A 20,763-nucleotide genomic window follows, 5' to 3' on the forward strand; every position below is an offset into this window, starting at 1 on the left:
GTTTTAGCATTTCTTCTTTACGTGAGACATAAGGTTAAGGTCAGGGACCCCCTGCAGATGATCCACCAGCTGCTACGGACCACCAGCACACAGGTCCTGGAGAAAAGACTCAGCTTACTTAACTTTCCCTTCTTTCCGTCGGTTCCTCCTCCGTCTCCTCTTTGTTTGTGCATTTGAAACGCCGTGCCCTCTGATGAGCCTTGTGTTTATTCCTAATGAGCCGAGCTCTAAAAATAGCCCCCTGGCCTTGTAATGATGATGGGAGTGTCCTGCTGGATGCTGAGCGTCTATAACATCGCAGTCCAAGGTGTCCGGTGTTCCTCCCACGCATCCGGGTCTTGCTCCTCAGCGGACGCGCCAAACAACTCCGCTTGGTAGGCGGTGAGGATGGAGAGGGCGTTGAGGGCTCTGGCCGAGAGGGCAGCTGCTTTGTACGCCCTTTCGGTCAGCGCAGACTGAAAACGATCGGGCTTAGCTGGCAGCGTCGGGCGCCTGGTGGAAGCCGCGGACAGCTGGCTCGCGCTGCCTGGGCAGAGATGCGCAGCTACCGGGACTTCCACCGGAGGCATGGAGAAGAAGCCATGGGCGTCCATCGCCTCGCAATCGAGGGATGCCGGCGTGGTCACCAAAACACGGGATTCAAGCCCAGATTACAGACACGGCTTTTGCTACGTCCATACAAAGATTGTATGGCTCTGAAAGCATCTCCAGTATCCCGTACCCCCACAGCATCTCCCCAAAGGGTTTTGGGGGACAAAGTTGTAAGTATTTACTCATGATCCCTCCTCAGCCAGTGGCACTTTAGTCGTGGTCACAAACATATTTATATCTCAGGGTAACCTTAAAAAAGGACCATATAAGGCGATTAGAAAGCTCCACACTGATCGTATAACCCCCAACTCAACAGCTGCTGTTGGCACCACCACGTCAAAATGGCTTTATACAAATTACAAACTTTCCTTCTGTCTGTATCTACAGGAGCTGCGGTCACGGCCACAGACCTTCCAGAGATCTTGGGGAACCTCCAAGCCAACTTAATGAGGAACACCAGGGGCCGCTGCAGACACATGCCCCAGGTTGCCCCTCTGAGCTGGGGCTACGACCTGGAGCGCGCCCACCCTTCATCCGTCTACAGGTACGACTACGTGCTGGCAGCCGATGTGGTCTACCATCACGACTTCCTGGACGAGCTCTTGGTCACCATGAAGCATTTCTGCAAACCAGGAACAAAGCTGATCTGGGCCAACCAGGTCCGGTTAGAATCCGATCTGGTGTTCACGGAGAACTTTAAGAAAGCCTTCCACACAAGTCTACTTGCTGAGGAGGGGGAGATGAAGATCTACATGGCAACGAGCAGGGAAGGAGACGGAGGTGACAGGAATAGACCGAGCATGCCCACAGGATGCCGGCTAAAAGCCTGAGGGTTAAGGGACTTAATGTTGGACCATCTGTTTGTTTTTTGCAATTGTAATTGGACGCCCACTGACTTGCTCCAACATTGGGAGACATGGAAGAAGAGCTCGGTTTTGCAAAAATGTCTCCTGCCTTTTTCCAGTATGGACAACAGCCATGTGTTTAAGTCCATATTTCTTGGTTTCACCCATTATTAGAAAAGTTGTTTTTTTTGCGTGTGGCTCATGCAGCCTTTATTACAGTTGCCAGACAGGAAATGGGTGAGGCGAGCAGGGGAAGGACACGAGGCAAAGGTCTCCGCGTCGAGGACTGAGGCCTCTGCAGACGGGCCACAATTTTTTCGGGTGCTTCCCGATGACGTCTACATATGGCAACTCAACTCAAACAAACTAGATTATGCGCCCGCGGTCTCCATTTGTTACAAATCAATTTTATTTTGTTAATTTACGGTTATTTTCCTGTAAATTAGTCGAGGCATGAAAACTTTTAACATCATTTTGGAATACTTGTGTGGTAGTCTGACAATTTAATCGGTAATTTTGCAGGATCAAAGAAGTTACAACCTTAGAGAAATTTAATTCCTCCAATTTTTTTTTAAGTTGTGAAGGGAAACTAAACCATAAACTCATTTCATTTTTAATAAAAGTCAGCAGCCACATTTAATTTTATCACGGCATTCATCACTGTAAAATCAATAACGTTCATTCCTCCTTTTTGTACTGATGTTGTTCTTTCTGATCACATGTTTTTTTATTATTCCAGATGAAATTGTGATGAATTTGATTATTTTTTTATTGTGGTATTTGGTACATTTAAGATATATGCTGGATAAATTAGTCTGGCTAGCCCTTCCATTTTTGTTAACAATATTCTTCCAAACATTGAGCCAATTGTCAAATATTTGTTTTTTTTTTATTTATTTGTAAAATGGCTTGAATATTTGTTCAAGCTTTTGAGAAAAAAGAAACCGCTAAATTAACTTAATAAAATTGATTCGTTACAAATGCAGACCGCGGACTCTATGTAGTTTGTTTGAGTGGTGTTGCCATAAGGTGACGTCATCGGGAGGCGCAAGGCCCACGGAGAATCTGGTGACGTCATCGGGAGGCGCAGGGACCATGGCGATTTTCTTCGTAAAATTGTCCGTTTACAAGCCGCAATCCCGCTCTCGAATAAAACCTACACCCCGCTATAATTACTTTAGTAAGTTGTCCAGACCAATTACAATATTTTGCGCAATTGAGCAAACGTTAAACCAACAATGTATAGTGACGTCATCAGAAGACGCAGGACCCGAGTCAATCTGGCAGCCCGAGTCAATCTGGTACCTACACCGGTCTTCCCCCGTGACGAGTGAGTGCAGAAAAGGGCAGGCGCTGCGCCTTTAACCAGCTCTCCTCCTCGTCTCGCCCGCCGCCGTGTTGCTCTCTTGTCTCTTCCCCATTTTCGCTGCTTTTTTTTTCCTCCTCATTGTCGCTCTTCTTTGTTTTAATAAATTTGGACCATGGCTGCTCATTCTACCGATGAACCGTTCCCTTTCCACGGGCTTCTCCCCAAGAAGGAGACCGGCGCTGCCTCTTACCTCACCAGGTTCCCCGACTATGACGGGCGAGGGGTGCTCATCGCCATACTCGACACCGGCGTGGACCCCGGGGCCCCCGGCATGCAGGTGAATCCGCCCGGCCGCCTCGTGCTAACCGAGGTGGTCGAAGCTAGCGATGCTAAAGGCCGGCGCTGCCAAATAGTCTTGTTAGAGCAATTAGTAGATATATTTTATGACAGCCACGTGCATATAAAGTAGGTCATAGCAGTTGTTTTCCCAGGTTGTCAAATGATGTTTCCGCGTCACACAAGCGGACGTCGCACTGCGTTCTTTACGTTTATTAAGTTAGCATACATGCTAACCGGCTAGCTAGCGGCTAGGTTTGATCGAGCGAAGCTGAAGTTGGCGTCCGGATCGTAGCTTTAGAGCTTCTATTTATATGTTGTTTTTTTGTTGTTTTTTTTTTATCAATCTGGACCACCTTAGATCAGCTCCGGTTCGAAGTTCAAGATTGCGATATACAAAATAAGTATACAGATACAATCTGGGAGACTTTAAATGTAGCTGTGAAAACGCTAAACAGCTGGTATCTAATATGTAGGCAACCTTGGATGGGATCCAAAATGAAAACTGCTACACTGAGAGATAATCAAACCTGTACATTATTATTATTATTTTAATTATTATTATTATTACTATTATTATTATTATTATTATTATTATTATTATTATTACTACAGATTATTTCAAATTGAAAAAGAAATGCTTGATAAATTTGCTATTTCCATAGTTGATTTTAGGATTATGATCACCTATAGAACTTGCATTCGTCAAACCTGGACTGGATTGACCTACACTAAAAATATAAGCTTGAATTCTTTGATCTCTTTCCTTAATTCTAGTTGCCAGACAAAGTGGACATTTCCATGTTTTGCCTTTGGCTTTAGGTCAGGTCCAGGCTCATTATTTTTGATCCTTATGCTAGAGCTGGGAACAACTGGCCTTAAACCATTTAAAAAAAAAAAAAAATCTATGATCCAGGTTTGACAAGTTTGAGTATTGCTGCTTTTAGGGTGAACCTGATTAAATATTGTTTTTCTACAAATGCAATAATAAATTCACATCTGCACCCTATTGATGTCTTAAGTATTTTAGTGTTTTAAACCAGAATTGGTCCAAGGCATTGCAAGTCTGTAAATAAAACGTGAAGTAGCCCTTTAGTTAAGCTGCAGCTCGGGAACTTAGGATATGTTTAGTTCACTCTGACTGCACTGGTGTGCTTTGCATCGATAATTTATTGAACCATTGCCGTTTGTCTTTTTAACGGGCTCTTTAGGTCACGACTGAAGGGAAGCCAAAGATCGTCGACATCATTGACACAACCGGCAGCGGTGACGTGAACACGACGACAGCGGTGGAGCCCAAAGACGGGACGATCACTGGCCTCTCTGGAAGAACGCTCAAGGTTAGGAAACACCTTTGTTTTTTGTTTTTTTTCATCTCAAGATTATTTATTAAATAAGCAGGTAACTTTCAATTTCGAAATTTCCCCGTCATACACGGTGTCCTACATCTAAGATTGCTTTTTTTTGGTGATCTCGCGTCTCTTGCTGTGTCTTTTTCTGTCGTTCAGATCCCTCCCGCCTGGGTCAACCCGTCAGGGAAGTATCGCATTGGAGTTAAAAATGGATTTGAGTTCTTCCCCAAGGCTCTTAAGGAAAGAATACAGGTAGGAATGATTGCTGCTCTAGTTCTGTCATTGAAATGGTGTTTTATTACGTTTGATGTGCACAAAGCAGAGCATTAAACGCACGGGGACTCGCAGCGCAGACACTAACGTTGGTGTTATATTAGCTGTGCTGGGGAAGACTTGAGTTCAGATTTCTACATTTTGGTGATTTAATGTCAAAGGGGGAGGGTTGGGTTACAAATTCTGTCCACACAAGGCAGCCTAATCTTCCTGCTAAATCTGATATTTCTTTCACTTTCACCTGCTAGAAAGAGCGCAAAGAGAAGATGTGGGACCCAGCACACAGAGCAGCCCTCGCTGAAGTCAGTCGTAAAATGGAGGAGTTTGACCTCGCTCATCCCACTCCGTCGCAGGTCAGACCCTCAGCGCGAGCTCTTAAAGGCACTCGTCGCTGGGATGTTTCTCACATCTGCCTCGCACGCGTCTTTCCTCTCTCCTCAGGTGGAAAAGTTGCAGAAGGAAGACCTGCAGTGTCAGTCAGAGCTGCTGGCATCTCTAGAAAAGAAGTACAGCGATCCCGGTCCGGTGTACGACTGCGTGCTCTGGCACGACGGCGTCACGTGGAAGTAAGTCGCGCTGTTCTCCAAATCTTCCCACTTTGCTCTTCCTATCCATCAGTGTGCTCTAATGGCGAGTTTATCGATCTGGGTTTTTGTTGTTGTTTACAGGGCGGTAGTGGACACGACGGAGTGCGGCGAACTGTCCCAGTGCACTGTCCTGAGCTCGTACAGAGAGAAACAGGAGTATGCCACTTTAGGAAATGCTGAAATGCTCAACTACTCTGTTAATATCTACGATGAAGGAAACACGCTCTGCATCGTTGCCAGCGGAGGTGAGTTTTCCCAAAAACAACTGGGATGTCTGACAGGTATTCCCTGAGCTGCATCCTCTCAGGGTTTCTATGCAGTCTTAAAAAGTATAGACCTGAATCTCTTTGTTTCCCAGAGAATACAGACTCCTAACTTAACGCTTAGATTTCCAAAAGCCTTTTATTTTATCCAGTCATGACTAAAGTTTTGCTGCTTGTCAGAGTGCATGAAGCACTTGGGCTATTTTGTGTACTTGTACCAGGAGTAGGAGAGTTACTCCTGCTGCTACTGGCATCACCAACTTCGACGCGTTGAGAAAAAAAAAAGCAGATATTCTTGCCCGCTTTGCAGATGGTTGCTCTGCGTGCAGGAGCCTATGTGATCGTGAGCGAACGTGACTCAGTCACAGGGACCGACACCGTTTAATTAAAAGCTTGTGCTGAGCCTTAGGGCTGGGCGATTATGGAGCAAAAATATCTCGATATATTTTAATATAATATGAAAAACTGCTGAAAAATAACCTCCTGGAATACATAAAAGTATAATTATAACGATAACTCGATATGATGGTCTCATGTTTTTTTTTTTAAATCGGCCTGACTTAATTTTTTTAGCAACTCACTAATACTACAGGTAGTCCTGTAGTAACTACTGCCACACCAAATATATATTTTTGATACTATCCGTCTAGCAGGTGATGTTTTTAACCTCAGAGTTTAATCTCCAGTCTGTCTCTCTTGGTCGCTCTCAAAGGCGCTCATGGGACACATGTGGCGAGCATCGCCGCGGGCTACTTCCCAGAGGAACCGGAACGAAACGGCGTCGCTCCTGGTGCCCAAATCTTGGCGGTGAAGATCGGAGACACTCGACTCAGCACCATGGAAACCGGCACCGGACTCATCCGCGCGGTATTCCTTCAGCAGGATGCCTCGATATCAGAGCTGCACGATGCGTCACGCTGCTCGTAGCACAATGTTTGCAACAACGCAATCAAAAAAGACTGCTTTGTTGCAACCTTTGTTTGTTGATGTTGTTTTTTTTACAAGTAGCATGAATTCATGATCTTCATGCTAAGAATAAATTTGGTTAGTTTATTGGACTCCTGCTGGACGTAACGATTTTAGATTTTGGTCATTGAAATAATAAAGCTCCCAGGGAGTAATTGGAACGTCATGATGATGGAAAAGAGACTTAATTGTAAACTAAATGTGCTTTGAGTCCAACCAATATTATCATCGCAGCTACCTGTTTCCTTTATATTGTGCAGACCTCCATGTGTATATTACTCGTCTTTTTTTTTTGCACTATATTTCTGATCTCGTTCTCTCTCCTTGTGTCTGAAAGATGATAGAAGTAATCAACTACAAGTGTGACCTGGTTAACTATAGCTACGGGGAAGCCACTCACTGGCCTAATTCAGGGTAAGAATAGCAAAGAGGCTCTCTGATTTTCCTGGCATGTGGTTTTATTTTAGCGTGCTGCTGATGAGCCTCGTTGGCCGCTTGCCTTTCAGGAGGATTTGCGAAGTGATCACAGAAGCTGTGCAGAAGCACAACGTGATATTCGTGTCAAGCGCAGGAAACAACGGCCCCTGCCTCTCCACTGTCGGCTGCCCGGGAGGAACCACCAGCAGCGTCATAGGTACAGCCTCTGAACTAGAGATAGACCCATAGTATTTTATTTTTTTAAAGGCTGATGCCGATTATTTTCATATTTTCACATCAGTCCAACCCTAACCCGATATGTGATGCCAGATAAAAAGAGTTTTTGACCGATTCTGGAAGCCGATGTTTCTTTTTCTTGCTCAATTTGCATGATAAAAAAATGACACAATGATAACTAGTATAACAGGGGTTTGAATTTAAACAAAAAAGAAACATTTATCAAGACAAACAAAATCTGAATCGGCGAACGGATGCACGTATCGGTCGACCTCTGCTGCTCTCATTTCCGCCGTCTTCCCGGTAGGAGTCGGAGCGTACGTGACTCCGGACATGATGGTGGCCGAGTATTCCCTGCGGGAGAAGCTGCCCCCCAACCAGTACACGTGGTCCTCCAGGGGGCCCAGCACAGACGGGGCCCTCGGGGTCAGCATCAGCGCTCCAGGCGGGGCCATCGCATCCGTGCCCAACTGGACGCTCCGCGGCACGCAGCTGATGAACGGCACGTCCATGTCCTCGCCCAACGCCTGCGGCGGCATCGCGCTCGTCCTCTCAGGTGTGTCCTGGGACCGCCGACCTGGGCTCCATGTGGGGGGGGGTGGTATTGTAGAAGTGAGAGGGACGCCAGAGCTGAAGGTTCTGTGTCATTTCTGCGTTAAAACAAGGTCTGAAGCAGACGGGGATCCGTCCCTCTGTTCCCGCTGTGAGGAGAGCGCTGGAGAACACGGCTCAGAAAGTCGACGACATAGAAGCGTTTGCACAGGGTCATGGAATAATCCAGGTATGGGTCTCACTCTTTTTTAAAAATTCTTTTACTGTAAGGAGTTTGAATTTGCAGCTGAAGAATGGGCCGGCTTTGCGTCTCTCAGGTGGACAAGGCTTTAGACTACCTCACTCAGCACGCCTCTCTGCCCACGAGCAACCTGGGCTTCTCGGTCAGCGTGGGCTCACAGAGGGGCATCTACCTCAGGGAACCGGCCCAAGTCCTCACACCTTCTGATCACGGGGTCGGCATCGAGCCCGTCTTCCCAGAGAACTCAGGTAGCTCAGCACAGCCGTGCGCTCAGGCTTAGACTCACCTGACGTTATTCGTTGTTGTTATAACATTTTGTCCTTTTTTTAACAGAAAACTCCGAGCGAATCTCCTTGCAGCTGCACCTGGCCCTCACGTGCTCGGCCCCGTGGGTCCAGTGCCCCGCCCACCTCGAGCTGATGAACCAGTGTCGCCACGTCAACGTCCGCATCGATCCGGTTGGACTGAGGGAGGGAGTCCATTACACCGAGGTACAGAGAAGGCAAAATGGAGGAAAGCGGCTTTCTATCAGGGCTGAACGATTTTGGAAAATAATCTAATTGCGATTACTTTTTCTTAATATTGCGATTTAATGCGTTTTTTTTTTTTTTACAGTTTAATTTATCATGTCTTTTTAAACATATACAAACAACAAATCATTTTGTTTCCTCGCTGTGCAGATTAGTTGCTAAAACACTCACAGCATCTAAACTCGGAGCAGAAATGATTGCGTTCTGCCTACAATATATTTCAACCAAAATTGCAATTTTGACTTTTCTCTGCGTTAACCACAAGCAACAAAAATGGCGTCTAAATAAAGACATTTGTAAACAAGGACTATTTTAAATATGAACTTTTAATGTTTCTATTAATCAGAATATTATTCAAGAGAACAGCTTTTAGATGATTTGGACATCAATCCTTGTTGAACATAAAGTGCAACAAACAAACAAGTCTATGTATTGAACTGATTGACCTGTACTTAATGCTATGTATGATTATATAAAACTCTAAAACAAGTAATAAAATTAGATTATCTCACTGCTGCAACTGTCTTCTCTTCCACGTGGAGGCAAACCCACTTTAAACATTTTACCAACACCTAATGGACGTGTCTAATTCCCTAATTGTTACATAGCCAAAAATTGCAGACTCTGCGATTTGGAAATTGCATTTTTTTAAATCGCGATTATATTGAAAATGCGATTAATTGTTCAGCCCTACTTTCTATGTTGCTTTGTTTTTTGGTAAATGTTCACTGTGCCTTTTTGTTCTTCAGGTCTGCGGTTATGATACATCTGCACCCAGCTGTGGCCCGCTCTTCAGAGTTCCTATTACTGTTATCATCCCTACCAAGTCAGTTCTCACAGTGTGTGGTCTTCACTGTATTTTTTTCCCCCCTCGAGACGTTTTGGCTTTACGTCTGTCTCCCTGTCTTCGCGCCAACAGAGTGACAGACAGCCGTAACCAGGAGGTTCGATTCTCAGACGTCCACTTCCGACCCGGACAGATCAGACGGCACTTCATCGCTGTTCCTCAGGGAGCGTCGTGGGCAGGTCAGTCGCTCGCCGATGAAAGCCGAGGGCGTGCCTGGCAGCAGTCACAAGCTGTTGGTCGCTGTTTGTGATGTTTTTTTTTTTTTTTTTTTTTAGAGTTTGCTATTTAAATAAGTAGTTTAAGTGGTTTCCACAATAAAAGAAATAGATTTTTGTCGTTCAGGGTTGTTTTTTTTTTTTTTTTTTTTTTTCCAAGGTAAGAAAATCCAAGTTTTAGTCGGGTAGGTTATTTGAAGTGAGGTTCAGTGACTTTGCTGTCGGCTACAGTTCTTTGACCAGTAATGGAAACCTGTCAAATCACAGCAGCGCTGATAAAAGGAAACTAAAACTAAGTAAAATTTTCTTGAAATTAGTGTATTTGTCCTTGAATTGATAAGGTAAATAAGATGATCTGCCAATGGAATGAGTATTTTTTACCCCTAAAATAAGATAATTAGCTATACTGCACTTGAAATAAGATGGAGATGAGTTGCTCCTATTTTATGCGCAAACATCTTATTCCATTGGCAAATCATCTTATTTACCTGATCAAATCAAGGACAAATACACTCATTTCTAGAAAGATTTACTTACTTTTAGTTTCCTTTTTGCAGTGAGGCTTGTTAACGGATCCTTAAAGAGACGGAAGATGATAAGCCTGACGTACATATCATCTTTTTTAGTTACAGCAAGTCAAGCTGATCATGTTCACGTCTGTAGTATTTTACACCATGTTGGCAGATAATAACCGTCTAACACTTTCACAACAGACTCGTGTTAAGTTTGGTGCCGTTTTTCATGCAAACGGTGTTCCTGTTACAGCGTGGAGCTAAATAGGTTAAGACAGCCGGTACTGAGCAAATCAGGCTCACATCAGAAAAGGTTTCGCCACGGGTTCCTGAACGTTCTCCTTCGTCGTTCTTTTCCAAAATATTATCAGAGCAGGCCACGCGTTTTGCGTATTTCCGCTGTGGTTCCCAGAACCAGGCTGCTTATGTAGATTGGGATCCTTCTCCTCCTGCTGAAGGATGTGTGAACCTCGGCATCAGCAGAGTCCAAAATCCCATTAGAAGTGGGAGTAGTACTGCATTAATCTCACGTTGTTTCATGGTGGTTTGGTTTAAAAGCCATGGGAGTATAACTCCAGCCTTTGTGAAAATATGCTGGCAGAATGGATTTTAAGTAAACTGCTCTGATTCTGACTGTAGGAAAAAAGGGAAAGCTCTGATAGAAAGGACACCCTGGCGTCTAAAGACTTAGTCTATTAGCTCTGAGATGGAATTTAAATTGGTTTAAACTCTGTTAAAGTTTGTTTATCAACGAAAGTGATTGCTTTAATCAGTATCCTAGAACTGAAACGCTATAAGAGGTTTTACTTTTACCTGTTAAAATCGCTTAGGCATAACTTTGAAAGTTTTGGACTCTTTCTCTCTGTCTCCTTGGACTCAGAAAGGAGCTCCTGTTGGGCAATTTAATGTTAAAAGAAAGTCTAAACTGCAGAGAATTATAAACTGGGGGTCATCACAACAAATGCTGGGAATATTCAACCAGTAAGAGGTTTTTAGCATCCCCCCTGCTGCCAAGCTCCACCTTTTAGTTCAGGGTCCATTCAACAATGGCTGTTTGCTGGAGCAGATTTCTACCTCAGTACTTTCTGGAAGAAATGTAATTAATCTGCATAAAGTGCCGAATTTATGAGACAATCAAGTATAATTGACTTTGAAAGTAAATTCATGTCATTCAGGCCATATATAGCAAAAAACTAGTGAATTAAAGGTGCATAGCCATGTTATAAACGGATGAACCAGGAAGCAGCTAACGGCTATTAGCATCTGCCAGCGAAGTAATGAAAACATGGTCCAAGATCCAGTGGGGAAAAAAATGCTAAAAAAAAAAATCTATGATTCCAAGAGGGAAAAGACTGAAATAGCTGAGAATACAGTATGAATGTTGGTGTTTACTGGAGCAGACGCTAAAGCTAAGCAGCTAGGATGTGACTGCAGTGTTGATGGATGTGAGTAAATGTTCTGATTAATAGTGTGATCATAGTAATGGCAATGCACTTCTTAGCCTCTACAGTCTGAAGTAAAAACAACATTATAAACTGATTGATTGGTTGTTACCTTGGAGCTGTGTCCCTGTTTGCGTTGAACGGGAAACTAATTTCTCCGCGAGGCTCTTGGAGTTGTTGGTCTGTGTAATTAATAACGGTCTTCAACCACACCGAGCGGCCGCTGAACCGCGAGGCATATCAGAGGGTCAGGCGCGGTTCAGCTTTATTATTAATAGTGATTTATTAATTTTTATTTAATCTATTATTAGGCTTTCTGGTAGTTCTATGATACTGCCAGTAGATGGAGCCACCTCTGCTTATATTTCACCCCACCCCTGGGCAGGTGTTATTTTTTAGGCTCAAAAAGAACCACCAATACACTATCTCGAAGGACACTATATGTGTGTATAACTTTATTTTATCATGATCAAAAGGTTTTTGGTATAATTATAGTCAAAATTTTTTAAAACCTTTTGCTATCATGTTCAATCAGAAGCTAACTTCAGCGTTGGTGTTAAACAAGTGTTTAGATGGACGCTGTTCGAATCAGCGGTCGGCATAAACCACCCATCTCATTTGGATGAAATTTAATTCCCATTTCACTTACTGCGGTCACAACAGTCTGATGCATTTTCAGTCCCATTTGGCCATTATTCCAGGTAAACACAGCTGTTGTCCTCCCTAATTCACGTAACAAGGGTTGGAGAACAGGATAAACGTGCTGTAGTTTTCACCTTTTCACAATCATCCCTCTAACCCTTTTCTGTTTTTTCGCGGTCTCCCCCACAGAGGTCACCCTGACTTCCCATTCAGGAGACGTGTCATCGAAGTTCGTTCTTCACGCGGTGCACCTGGTCAAACAGAGAGCCTACAGAGCTAACGAGTTCTACAAGTTCTCCTCTCTACTGGAAAGAGGTTCTCTGACGGAGGCTTTCCCGGTGCTGGTACGTGTTTTTTTACGTTTTAACAGCTGCATGAGTCACCTTCAGCTCAAAATACACCAGCATCAGCGTTTTTACATGCGGCGCCTGCCTCCTCTTCAGTCCGGTAGGGTGGTGGAGTTTTGTATAGCGCGCTGGTGGGCGAGCCTGGGGGACGTGACGGTGGACTACAGCATCTCGTTCCACGGCCTCAGCGTTTCTCCTTCTCCCCTCCACATCGTGAGAGCCGCTCACACACACACACACACACACACACACACACACACACACACATACCGGTAGCCTGGGACTAGGGCTGAACAATTAATCACATTTTCAATATAATCGTGATTTCAAAAAACCCAACTTCCAAATCGCAGAGTCTGCAATTTTTGGCTATATAACAATTAGGGAATTAGACACGTCCATTAGGTGTCAGTAAAATGTTTAAAGTGGGTTTGCCTCCACATGGAAGGGAAGACAGTTGCAGCAGTGAGATAATCTAATTTTATTACTTGTTTTAGAGTTTGTATAGTCATACAAAACATCGAGTACTGGTCAATCAGTTTAATGCATAGACTTGCTTGTTGGTTGGACTTTGCACTTTATGTTCAACAAGGATTGATGTCCAATTAAATTAACAGCTGTTCTCTTGAATAATATTCTGAGTAATAGAAACATTAAAAGTTCATATTTAAAATTGTTTACAAACATCTTTATTTAGAGGCCATTTTTGTTGCTTGGCAAGGAAACAAATTGATCTGTTTGTATTTATTTTAAAACACATGATAAATTAAACTGGGAAAAAAAAATTGCATTAAATCGCAATATTAAGAAAAAAAATCACAATTAGATTATTTTCCAAAAGAGCTGCTTCCCTCCCGTTTCTCACTCTGGTTTGTCTCTGCGCAGCACGCCTCCGAAGGAGTGATGAGCTTCGACGTGTCGTCGCCCATGAGGTACGAGGAGGTGTCCCCCACCGTCACCCTGAAGTCCTGGGTTCAGCCTCTGCGGTGAGTTCAGACACGCCCGCACAGTATGTTGCTGTATCAAAAGGCTGTTTCTAAATATTATCCTTCATGCTGCTGTCGTCTCAGGCCCCTAAACTCAAAGATAAAAGCGTTGGGAACGCGGGACGTCCTGCCCAATAACAGGCAACTCTACGAAATTGTCCTCACCTACAGCTTCCACCAGGTACCGGCCGACGTTCCCCACGTCAGAGCCGCCGTCTGTTGTTGTTGTTGTTGTTGTACGGCTGCGTGACGTTTGCGTTGCTCTGTGCGCAGCCTAAGAGCGGCGAGGTTACGCCCAGCTGCCCGATGCTGTGCGAGCTGCTGTACGAGTCCGAGTTCGACAGTCAGCTGTGGATGCTGTTCGACCAGAACAAGAGGCTGCTGGGCTCGGGGGACGCCTACCCGCACCAGGTGGGACACGTCTGGAGTTTGCCGCTGGTGTTTTAGTAAATAAAGAAGTAGAAATTGTTTGGGATTAATCACATTTTTTTTTCTCGTCCAGTATTCCCTAAAGCTAGAAAAGGGGGATTACACCGTACGGCTGCAGGTCCGACACGAGCAGTCCAGCGAGCTGGAGCGCCTGAAGGACCTGCCGTTTGTGGTTTCTCACCGCCTGTCCAACACGCTCAATCTGGACGTGTACGAGTCGCACCGCGCTGCCCTCATGGCCAAGAAGAAGGCGAACTCGGTTACTTTGTGTCCAGGCGCTACGCAGCCTTTCTATGTCACAGCCCTGCCAGACGACAAGTGAGTCAGACAGCCAAGAGGGCTTCCTCACACTCTCAGACCTGCAGCGGGCTTTCAGAACAGCACAGGGTCTCTGTACCCGCCCAGTTTCTGAAAGTGTCGCATTTCTCATCTTGTTTTTTATTTTATTCCCATTGCTGTCTGTGTCCCTTTATTCCCCAGGGTCCCTAAAGGCACGAGTCCAGGGTGTTACCTTTCAGGCTCCCTCGTTGTGAGCAAGAGCGAGTATGGCAAGAAAGCAGTGAGTGGCTCTGTTCTTTTGGTTTTTTTTTTTGTTTTGTTTTTTTTTGCTTGAAATGTTTCAGGAAAAAAAAAAAAAAAAAAAGAAATGTTTCAGTTGTGCCGTTCAGGGCCAAACGGCACGCTGGGTTTCAGTTTTCTCCTCATGAGGAAATGGGGGAAACGTTGGAAGGTTTTTATGCAAAACGGATTCCTGGATTGCGGCAGCTCAGGTTAATCTGATGATCGGTTTCTTTAGAAACCGGTTTGGTTATTGAAATGTGAAACTGAGTGTGTGTCGCAAGAGCTTCCAGATTCAGACGGATCAGGGCTCAGGTGTCCTTTGAGGTGTCCTGCAGAATCGGCGATCGACCCTGTCGCCTTGTATTTCTTTTTATTTCTCACTCATGCACTTTTAGGTCTTGTTTCTGCATCACATTGTTTTTGGCTACTTTGGTTCTTCTGCTGGGCATCAACTTTCTGACTTTTTTACTTTTTGGGCCTAAGCCGGTATGAGATTCTCACCGTATCATAGTATTGACAAACGGATAACTTGAATAGTGTTTTTTTTTATTTAAATAAAAAGGGATTATTCTCACCACTGTTAACCACAATAATCAAATTGTTTTTATTATAATAATATCTATAAGATTTCTTATTCTCATACATTGACTTAGAGCAAAAAACACACATTAGCCTACCTGCTGAATAATTTTAGGTGCTTATTTACCAGTTGCTGATAATAGCTGTTTAATTAATCAGGTGGTCTAGATGTGTGGGTCTGTGCTGGACTAAAGAGCAGGACAGCTGTAGCTAAACAGCCTTACTGCAAAACGTTGGTGGCTGGCGCTTTAGTTTCCACCCTATATCCGTTTCTCACAACCAGAGATATTTCCAGGAGGACCGGTTTGTTTTTTGTAGCTATAAGCAAAAGCGTAGCAGCCTTCTTTCTGCCTGCTGACAGGCAGCGCACAGGAGCTGAGGTGGGCTTTAAACCTTGATAACGGTAATCAGGCAAACGGGTCCTCCGAACTTCCAGGAACGTTTATAATACGCTTTTACTTTGAAGTGTCGATACCAAGGCAGACAGGAAATCCTGTGAGGTTGCCGGGATAACGTCAGGAGGAAATAGACGATTGGAGATGCCTTTTTTATAGCAGTGAATGTGTTCAGCTAACACTGATTAGACCTCTTATGGCATAAATTTATCCTGCACTGTGTTAGTGCTGGGCGACGTAGACCAAAAATAATATATCTATATTTTTTGCCTCAATGCCAACATATGATATTTTTTTTCTGTTTAAAAATGTGCCTGAGAGACATTTGGCATAAAGCTTTGATTCAGAGATGCCTTTTTATAATTCATGAAAAGAAAAACAAACGGCTCTTGATAAATATGAGAAACAGCTGAATAACAAGCTACCGGAATAAATAAAAGCGTAATCCTAACACAAAATAGACAGTCTCCATATGAACAATATAGTCTCATCTTATCTCTTTTTTTTTTTTCCATCTAGAAACTTATACATTACTGTTGTATAAGTTTCTAGATGGAAACGTGTTTTTTTTTTTTTTTTTTTTTTTTTTTTTTTTTTTTTTAACTTAAAACTGTATTGCCCTGCTCTGTATGGCCAAGTCTATAACGATGACGTCAGCGCTGCCACAGACGCAGCCTCAAAAATGGGGAGTTTTTAGACATTTCCACTTTGGCCGATCTTTCTAAAATCTAAAATCTTTTTATAGGAGTTGTGGTTTAAAAGCATCAGACTGAACTCTCCATACTATGTGAAAATGTGCAGCTACATTGGATTTTAAATGATCTGCATTGAACTTGTCTCTTGAAAAAGAAAGAAAGGGCTCTGACTGGGATTACAGTCTGTCTAAAGTAATGATATCTTCCAATGTCCTAGTAGTTAACCTCTGAAACTACATTAAGTGGCTTTCTACTCAGAAGTTTGCAATAGTCTCCAGATCTTTAATAATTAAAGCCTGGAGAGTCGTGTAATCTGCCAGTAGCCTGCAGCGTTTCTGCTCCATTCAAACTCCTAACCTTATGAATCATCGCCTATCCTGGGCCGCTGGGATCACTTTAATGTACGCAGAGATATTGATCCTGGGTGGCCGGATTTAAACGTGTTGCTGAACAGCAGATAACAAAGTATGAGCAGCAGAGGAGGAAATACTCAACCACTCCCACTATGAAGCTCTGCATTTAGTTCAGATCCATCTGGTCATCGCTGCAGATTCCACACTATTTTCCTTTTTAGCAATTCGACAACTAGAGTACACAGATGGTGTGGATCAGGGCAGCTAGACAACGTTCAGCAATATTTCACTGGCTCACAGAGTGTGACTTAGGGCTGGGCGTGATGGATCAAAAATAATATCTCCATGCCAATATACGATATTTATCTCAATTCGTTTTTTCTTTTCATATAGTAATTATAAACAGGCATCTCTGAATCACAGCTTTACCCACATTTATTTAACAAGCAGCTGTAGATAAATATGAGAAACAGCAAAAAAATAAGCTACTGGAATACATAAGTCTAATTATAATGCAACATATACTGTCTCGATATAAACTATATAGTGCAGATTATATCTCTTTGAATAAAAATCTTTTTTTATTTTTTTTATTCTCAATATATGGCTCAGCCCTAATGTGAATGCATGGCACTTAAAATATGGTTTCCACCTAAATATTGCACCCAGTCGGTCCTTTTTGGTGTATTGGCTGCTATTCACTAAAAACACCTGTAAAACATCTGGTCACTGACAGAATAAAAGATTCACCCTTTTTCCATACGTTTTATTTTTTATTTTTTTTAATATGTGGATGCTATTGATATCTGTTTCGGCTGCCTACTCACACGTTTAGATATTCTGTAGCTTTCTTTTGTGTCTAACAAAAGAAACAAACGTTTCATTAGACGTGACTAGTAGAAACCACGAGCACTAAAGAGGAAATTCTGCATTTTTTTATTTTTTTTCTAATGTCTGTTGATTGAAGTTGTGTCCGAGCATCGAGAGCCCGAGTCTCTGGCTGAGCATAAGAGAGAAATGAAAAAGAAGATCCTTTTGTGTCATCTGTTCCTTACTGTGTGTTATTTTGACCACCAGGGGCAGGCCTCTGCAAAACGACAAGGAAAATTTAAAAAGGTACTGAATGAGTTAGAAACACTGAACCACAGAGCGTCTGCTGCTCTCCTTTCTTTGGGAAATGGCTTATTTACTGTAAACCATCTGCATCTATCATGACCAAGCATGTTAATGTTCTGAAATATATATATATATATTGTTTATAAAGTAGTCACTAGGTTTTCCTGGTGGTCTGTCAAACTATTGATAATGGTGCTTTACACCTTCACTACTGGCTAAATTAATTTAAAAAAAAAAGGTCTAAGGAGCAAGAAGCAAATCATAAGACACGGCATTGGTAGGAAGAGAGTGAGCATTTGAGACGTTGAAGATCTTTATGTTTTTTTGTTTTTTTTTAATCGAGCTTTCCTTCGTGTCTCGGCGCAGGACGTCGTGCCGGTCGTCTACCACCTGATTCCCGCCCCCAACAAGTCAAAGAACGGTGGCAAGGAGAAGGACAAGGACGGAGACAAAGAGAAGGACGTGAAGGAGGAGTTCGCCGAAGCCGTGAGGGATCTAAAGATCCAGTGGATGACAAAGTGAGCTCAGTTTCTCTCCGCTTCGTGCAACGCCTCCTCCTCCTCCTCCCTCCTGTGCGACTCACCCGCCATCTTGACTCCTCAGGTTGGAGTCGAGCGCCGTCTACGACGAACTGATGGAGAGCTACTCGGATTACCTTCCGCTGCACGTGCAAAGGCTGCATCAGCTGGACTCGGAGAAGGTACGCGACAAACGAGCGGCGCTGTGCAGCCATCTTTCCCCTCCTGCTGAATGTGTCCCCCTTCGTTTTTAAGGAACGAGTGAAACGCCTCAGGGAGGTGGTGTCTGCGGCGGACATCGTCATGTCCCACATCGACCAAACGGCGTTGGCCGTGTTTCTCACCATGAAGACGGACCCTCGGCCGGACGCCGCCTCTATCAAAACGTGCGTATCACTGAGAGCCGGGTTTTTGTTTCCGCTGATGAGGCGATGTGGCCCACCGCCTCCGTAAAACACTGCTGACCGACGAACGTCTGCTTTCCAGCGACATGGAGAAGCAGAAGTCGTCTCTCCTGGACGCTCTGTGTAGAAAAGGCTGCGCCCTGGCCGACCAGCTCCTGGTGCCGCCCACCTTGCAGGGCGCGGCCGGCGCCGTGGCTACGGAAGCGGCTGCAGAGGGAGAGGAGGAAGCCGGAGAGCAGGCGGCCAGCAGCTCTGACGACGCCCAGGAGAACGTCTCGAATGCCCTGATGGACACTTTCTGGGAGGTGCAGAAGTGGGCGGAGCTTACCGAATCCAAGGTGAGAAGTGGGTTAGGACAGAAATGACCTCTGTTGTCCCTCAGTGGGGACATTCACGTGTCCATGGTGCAAAATCAAACGTAGATGGAAGCATGTAGCTGCACACAAAGGCAGAAGTAGAAAAAAACTTGCTGTACATTTTTGAAACTGATTGTTTGGGGGTGATTAGTTATTTTTATATTTTCTAAAACGTTTACATGTAAATACTGGACTACAGTCCCATATTGTCCTGCCTCACCTTGCCTAGAACAGTGATCCCCGGCCGTGGGTCATCTGGTACTGGGCCGCACAGAAGGAATAAATAACTTCAATTGTTTCCATTATACTTTTAAAAAATGGCCGGATACGTCCCCCTGTGACTCACTCTTGGCGTGTGTCTCATCACATTAACAAATGCCTCGATAGCTTCCCGTTGGTGGCTAACCGTATTACTGAGGCTAAGAACCGATAATTAATCCAGCTGCGCCATGATGGCCGCCTTAAAAGTACGCAAGGATTGTTTGTAATCGGTAAAGAGTCCAAGTTAGGATGTAGACTGGACATGAGCAGCACACTTCAGTGTCACCGTCTCCCATCACCCCTCAATGGGACCGTCTCGTTGCGGAGAAACGATGGGTTAAAAAGCTATTGTTACGACACTACATCGTGTTAAAGTAAAATAAGGTTGTCTAAAACAGGGACCATGTGGTCAGAACATTCAGGAGACTCCAAATAAAACCTGAACAAGATAAACGCAGATACCAAACCAAACGTAGCAGCCATCTTTAAGTGTTGCTGAAGCTTAATTAGGTCCGTCTTAACATGGGAGCAAAGCTATAGTCGGCTCTGTGTTTATAGCTGCAGTCAATATTCAAACATCAATAAGTCCATTTCTCTCCCATTCAGCTTCCTTTCTGTGATCAACTTGGTTAACAGTGAGACAAAGGCCACCGTTTCTGAAAGTTGTTCTTAAATTATTGTGAATTTAAATGTTCTGTAAGCTACACTAAGAATCTGCTGCAGTTCGCCAAACATTTAACATACGAGCATCTGTTCTGTCCATTTTTTTTTTAAGGTTTTGATGTTTTCATACAAACACGCCCTGGCGAACAAGATGTACGGCCGAGCGCTGAAATACGCCTCCAAGATGGTGGAGGAGAAGCCCAGCAAAGAGAACATGAAGAACTGCGTCCAGGTATGAGAGCGGCCTTGGCCCGATGCTCAACATAAGAAAACCCAACGACATATTTCCGTTTGAAAAATCATCTCCTGCGCTTTATTTTCCAGATCATGCGCCTCCTCGGATGGACGCACTGCACCGCCTTTAGTGAGAACTGGCTCCCCGTCATGTACCCTGCAGATTATTCACCGTTCTAGGCACAGGCACGCACAGAAGCATGGGACGGCATGGCCTCGCACGGTCCATTTCAAAAGGACTGTTTTGATACGGTGTCCCTCAGGGTCATATGGTCTATGCATCTGACCAACCAGCTGCCTCCCTGAGACGTTTGTTTGTTTTTAGGCACATGTGGGCGAACACCAATAGAGGAGCGTGAAACTTTTGATGCATGCCAAACTTTGTGAGGCGACGGGTTTGTAAAGCCAATCGAATCGGATATTTTGAGTTCCCACCAAGAGGAAAATAAGTTAAAATACGTAAAGCTATAATCCAGCCCTGTGTCCTGCTATTTTTTCTTTTCTTTTATTTCTGTCTGCTGCAAATAAGGAGGCTTAAATATCCGCTCCTCCTCCAGCTTGCACAGCTCGTCACCACATTAATAACCTTTTTTTTTTTTTTTTTTCTCGTCACCTGTAAATACTGTAAGAAAAACCTGCATCAAGGACTCCAGGGACGTACCGTAAGAACAGAGAACTGAAACTGGCCATTAAAGTACTTCAATAAGGA

The 20,763-nt window shown here is 44.0% G+C and overlaps 2 protein-coding genes across 3 annotated transcripts; both read left to right on the plus strand.

Moving 5' to 3' along the window:
* The first annotated feature begins 668 nt into the window (after positions 1 to 668).
* On the plus strand, positions 669 to 1,535 carry LOC118563006 (protein-lysine methyltransferase METTL21C-like). The gene is made up of 2 exons (XM_036136588.1): positions 669 to 761; positions 979 to 1,535. Exon 2 carries the CDS (start codon positions 1,038 to 1,040, stop codon positions 1,419 to 1,421), a length of 384 nt encoding a protein of 127 aa, XP_035992481.1. The 5' UTR covers positions 669 to 761; positions 979 to 1,037; the 3' UTR covers positions 1,422 to 1,535.
* Positions 1,536 to 2,722: 1,187 nt separating this feature from the next.
* Positions 2,723 to 20,268, plus strand: tpp2 (tripeptidyl peptidase 2). Of its 2 annotated transcripts, XM_012856002.3 has the most exons (29): positions 2,723 to 3,082; positions 4,293 to 4,421; positions 4,590 to 4,685; positions 4,955 to 5,059; positions 5,148 to 5,272; positions 5,375 to 5,538; positions 6,269 to 6,423; positions 6,860 to 6,936; positions 7,029 to 7,156; positions 7,484 to 7,732; positions 7,842 to 7,957; positions 8,046 to 8,217; positions 8,303 to 8,460; positions 9,249 to 9,325; positions 9,419 to 9,525; positions 12,347 to 12,501; positions 12,601 to 12,717; positions 13,390 to 13,490; positions 13,575 to 13,671; positions 13,764 to 13,901; positions 13,993 to 14,237; positions 14,400 to 14,478; positions 17,580 to 17,618; positions 17,985 to 18,136; positions 18,222 to 18,318; positions 18,392 to 18,522; positions 18,623 to 18,878; positions 19,933 to 20,052; positions 20,145 to 20,268. In XM_012856002.3, exons 1-29 carry the CDS (start codon positions 2,918 to 2,920, stop codon positions 20,232 to 20,234), a joined length of 3,840 nt encoding a protein of 1,279 aa, XP_012711456.2. In that variant the 5' UTR covers positions 2,723 to 2,917; the 3' UTR covers positions 20,235 to 20,268. The 2 variants fall into 2 exon arrangements, with proteins under 2 accessions (XP_012711456.2, XP_012711458.2); XM_012856004.3 differs by lacking the exon at positions 17,580 to 17,618.
* Positions 20,269 to 20,763: the final 495 nt, after the last annotated feature.

This window comes from Fundulus heteroclitus, chromosome 4, assembly GCF_011125445.2.
Source record: "Fundulus heteroclitus isolate FHET01 chromosome 4, MU-UCD_Fhet_4.1, whole genome shotgun sequence".
NCBI classification, from domain to species: domain Eukaryota; kingdom Metazoa; phylum Chordata; class Actinopteri; order Cyprinodontiformes; family Fundulidae; genus Fundulus; species Fundulus heteroclitus.

Bases quoted from the DNA above. Each gene is read 5' to 3' on its own strand.
- LOC118563006 (XM_036136588.1), top strand. From the start codon at position 1,038: ATGAGGAACACCAGGGGCCGCTGCAGACACATGCCCCAGGTTGCCCCT.
- tpp2 (XM_012856002.3), top strand. From the start codon at position 2,918: ATGGCTGCTCATTCTACCGATGAACCGTTCCCTTTCCACGGGCTTCTC. The intron at 7,157-7,483 runs GTACAGCCTCTG...TCTTCCCGGTAG, and splicing joins AACCACCAGCAGCGTCATAG to GAGTCGGAGCGTACGTGACT. The intron at 13,491-13,574 runs GTGAGTTCAGAC...CTGTCGTCTCAG, and splicing joins TCCTGGGTTCAGCCTCTGCG to GCCCCTAAACTCAAAGATAA.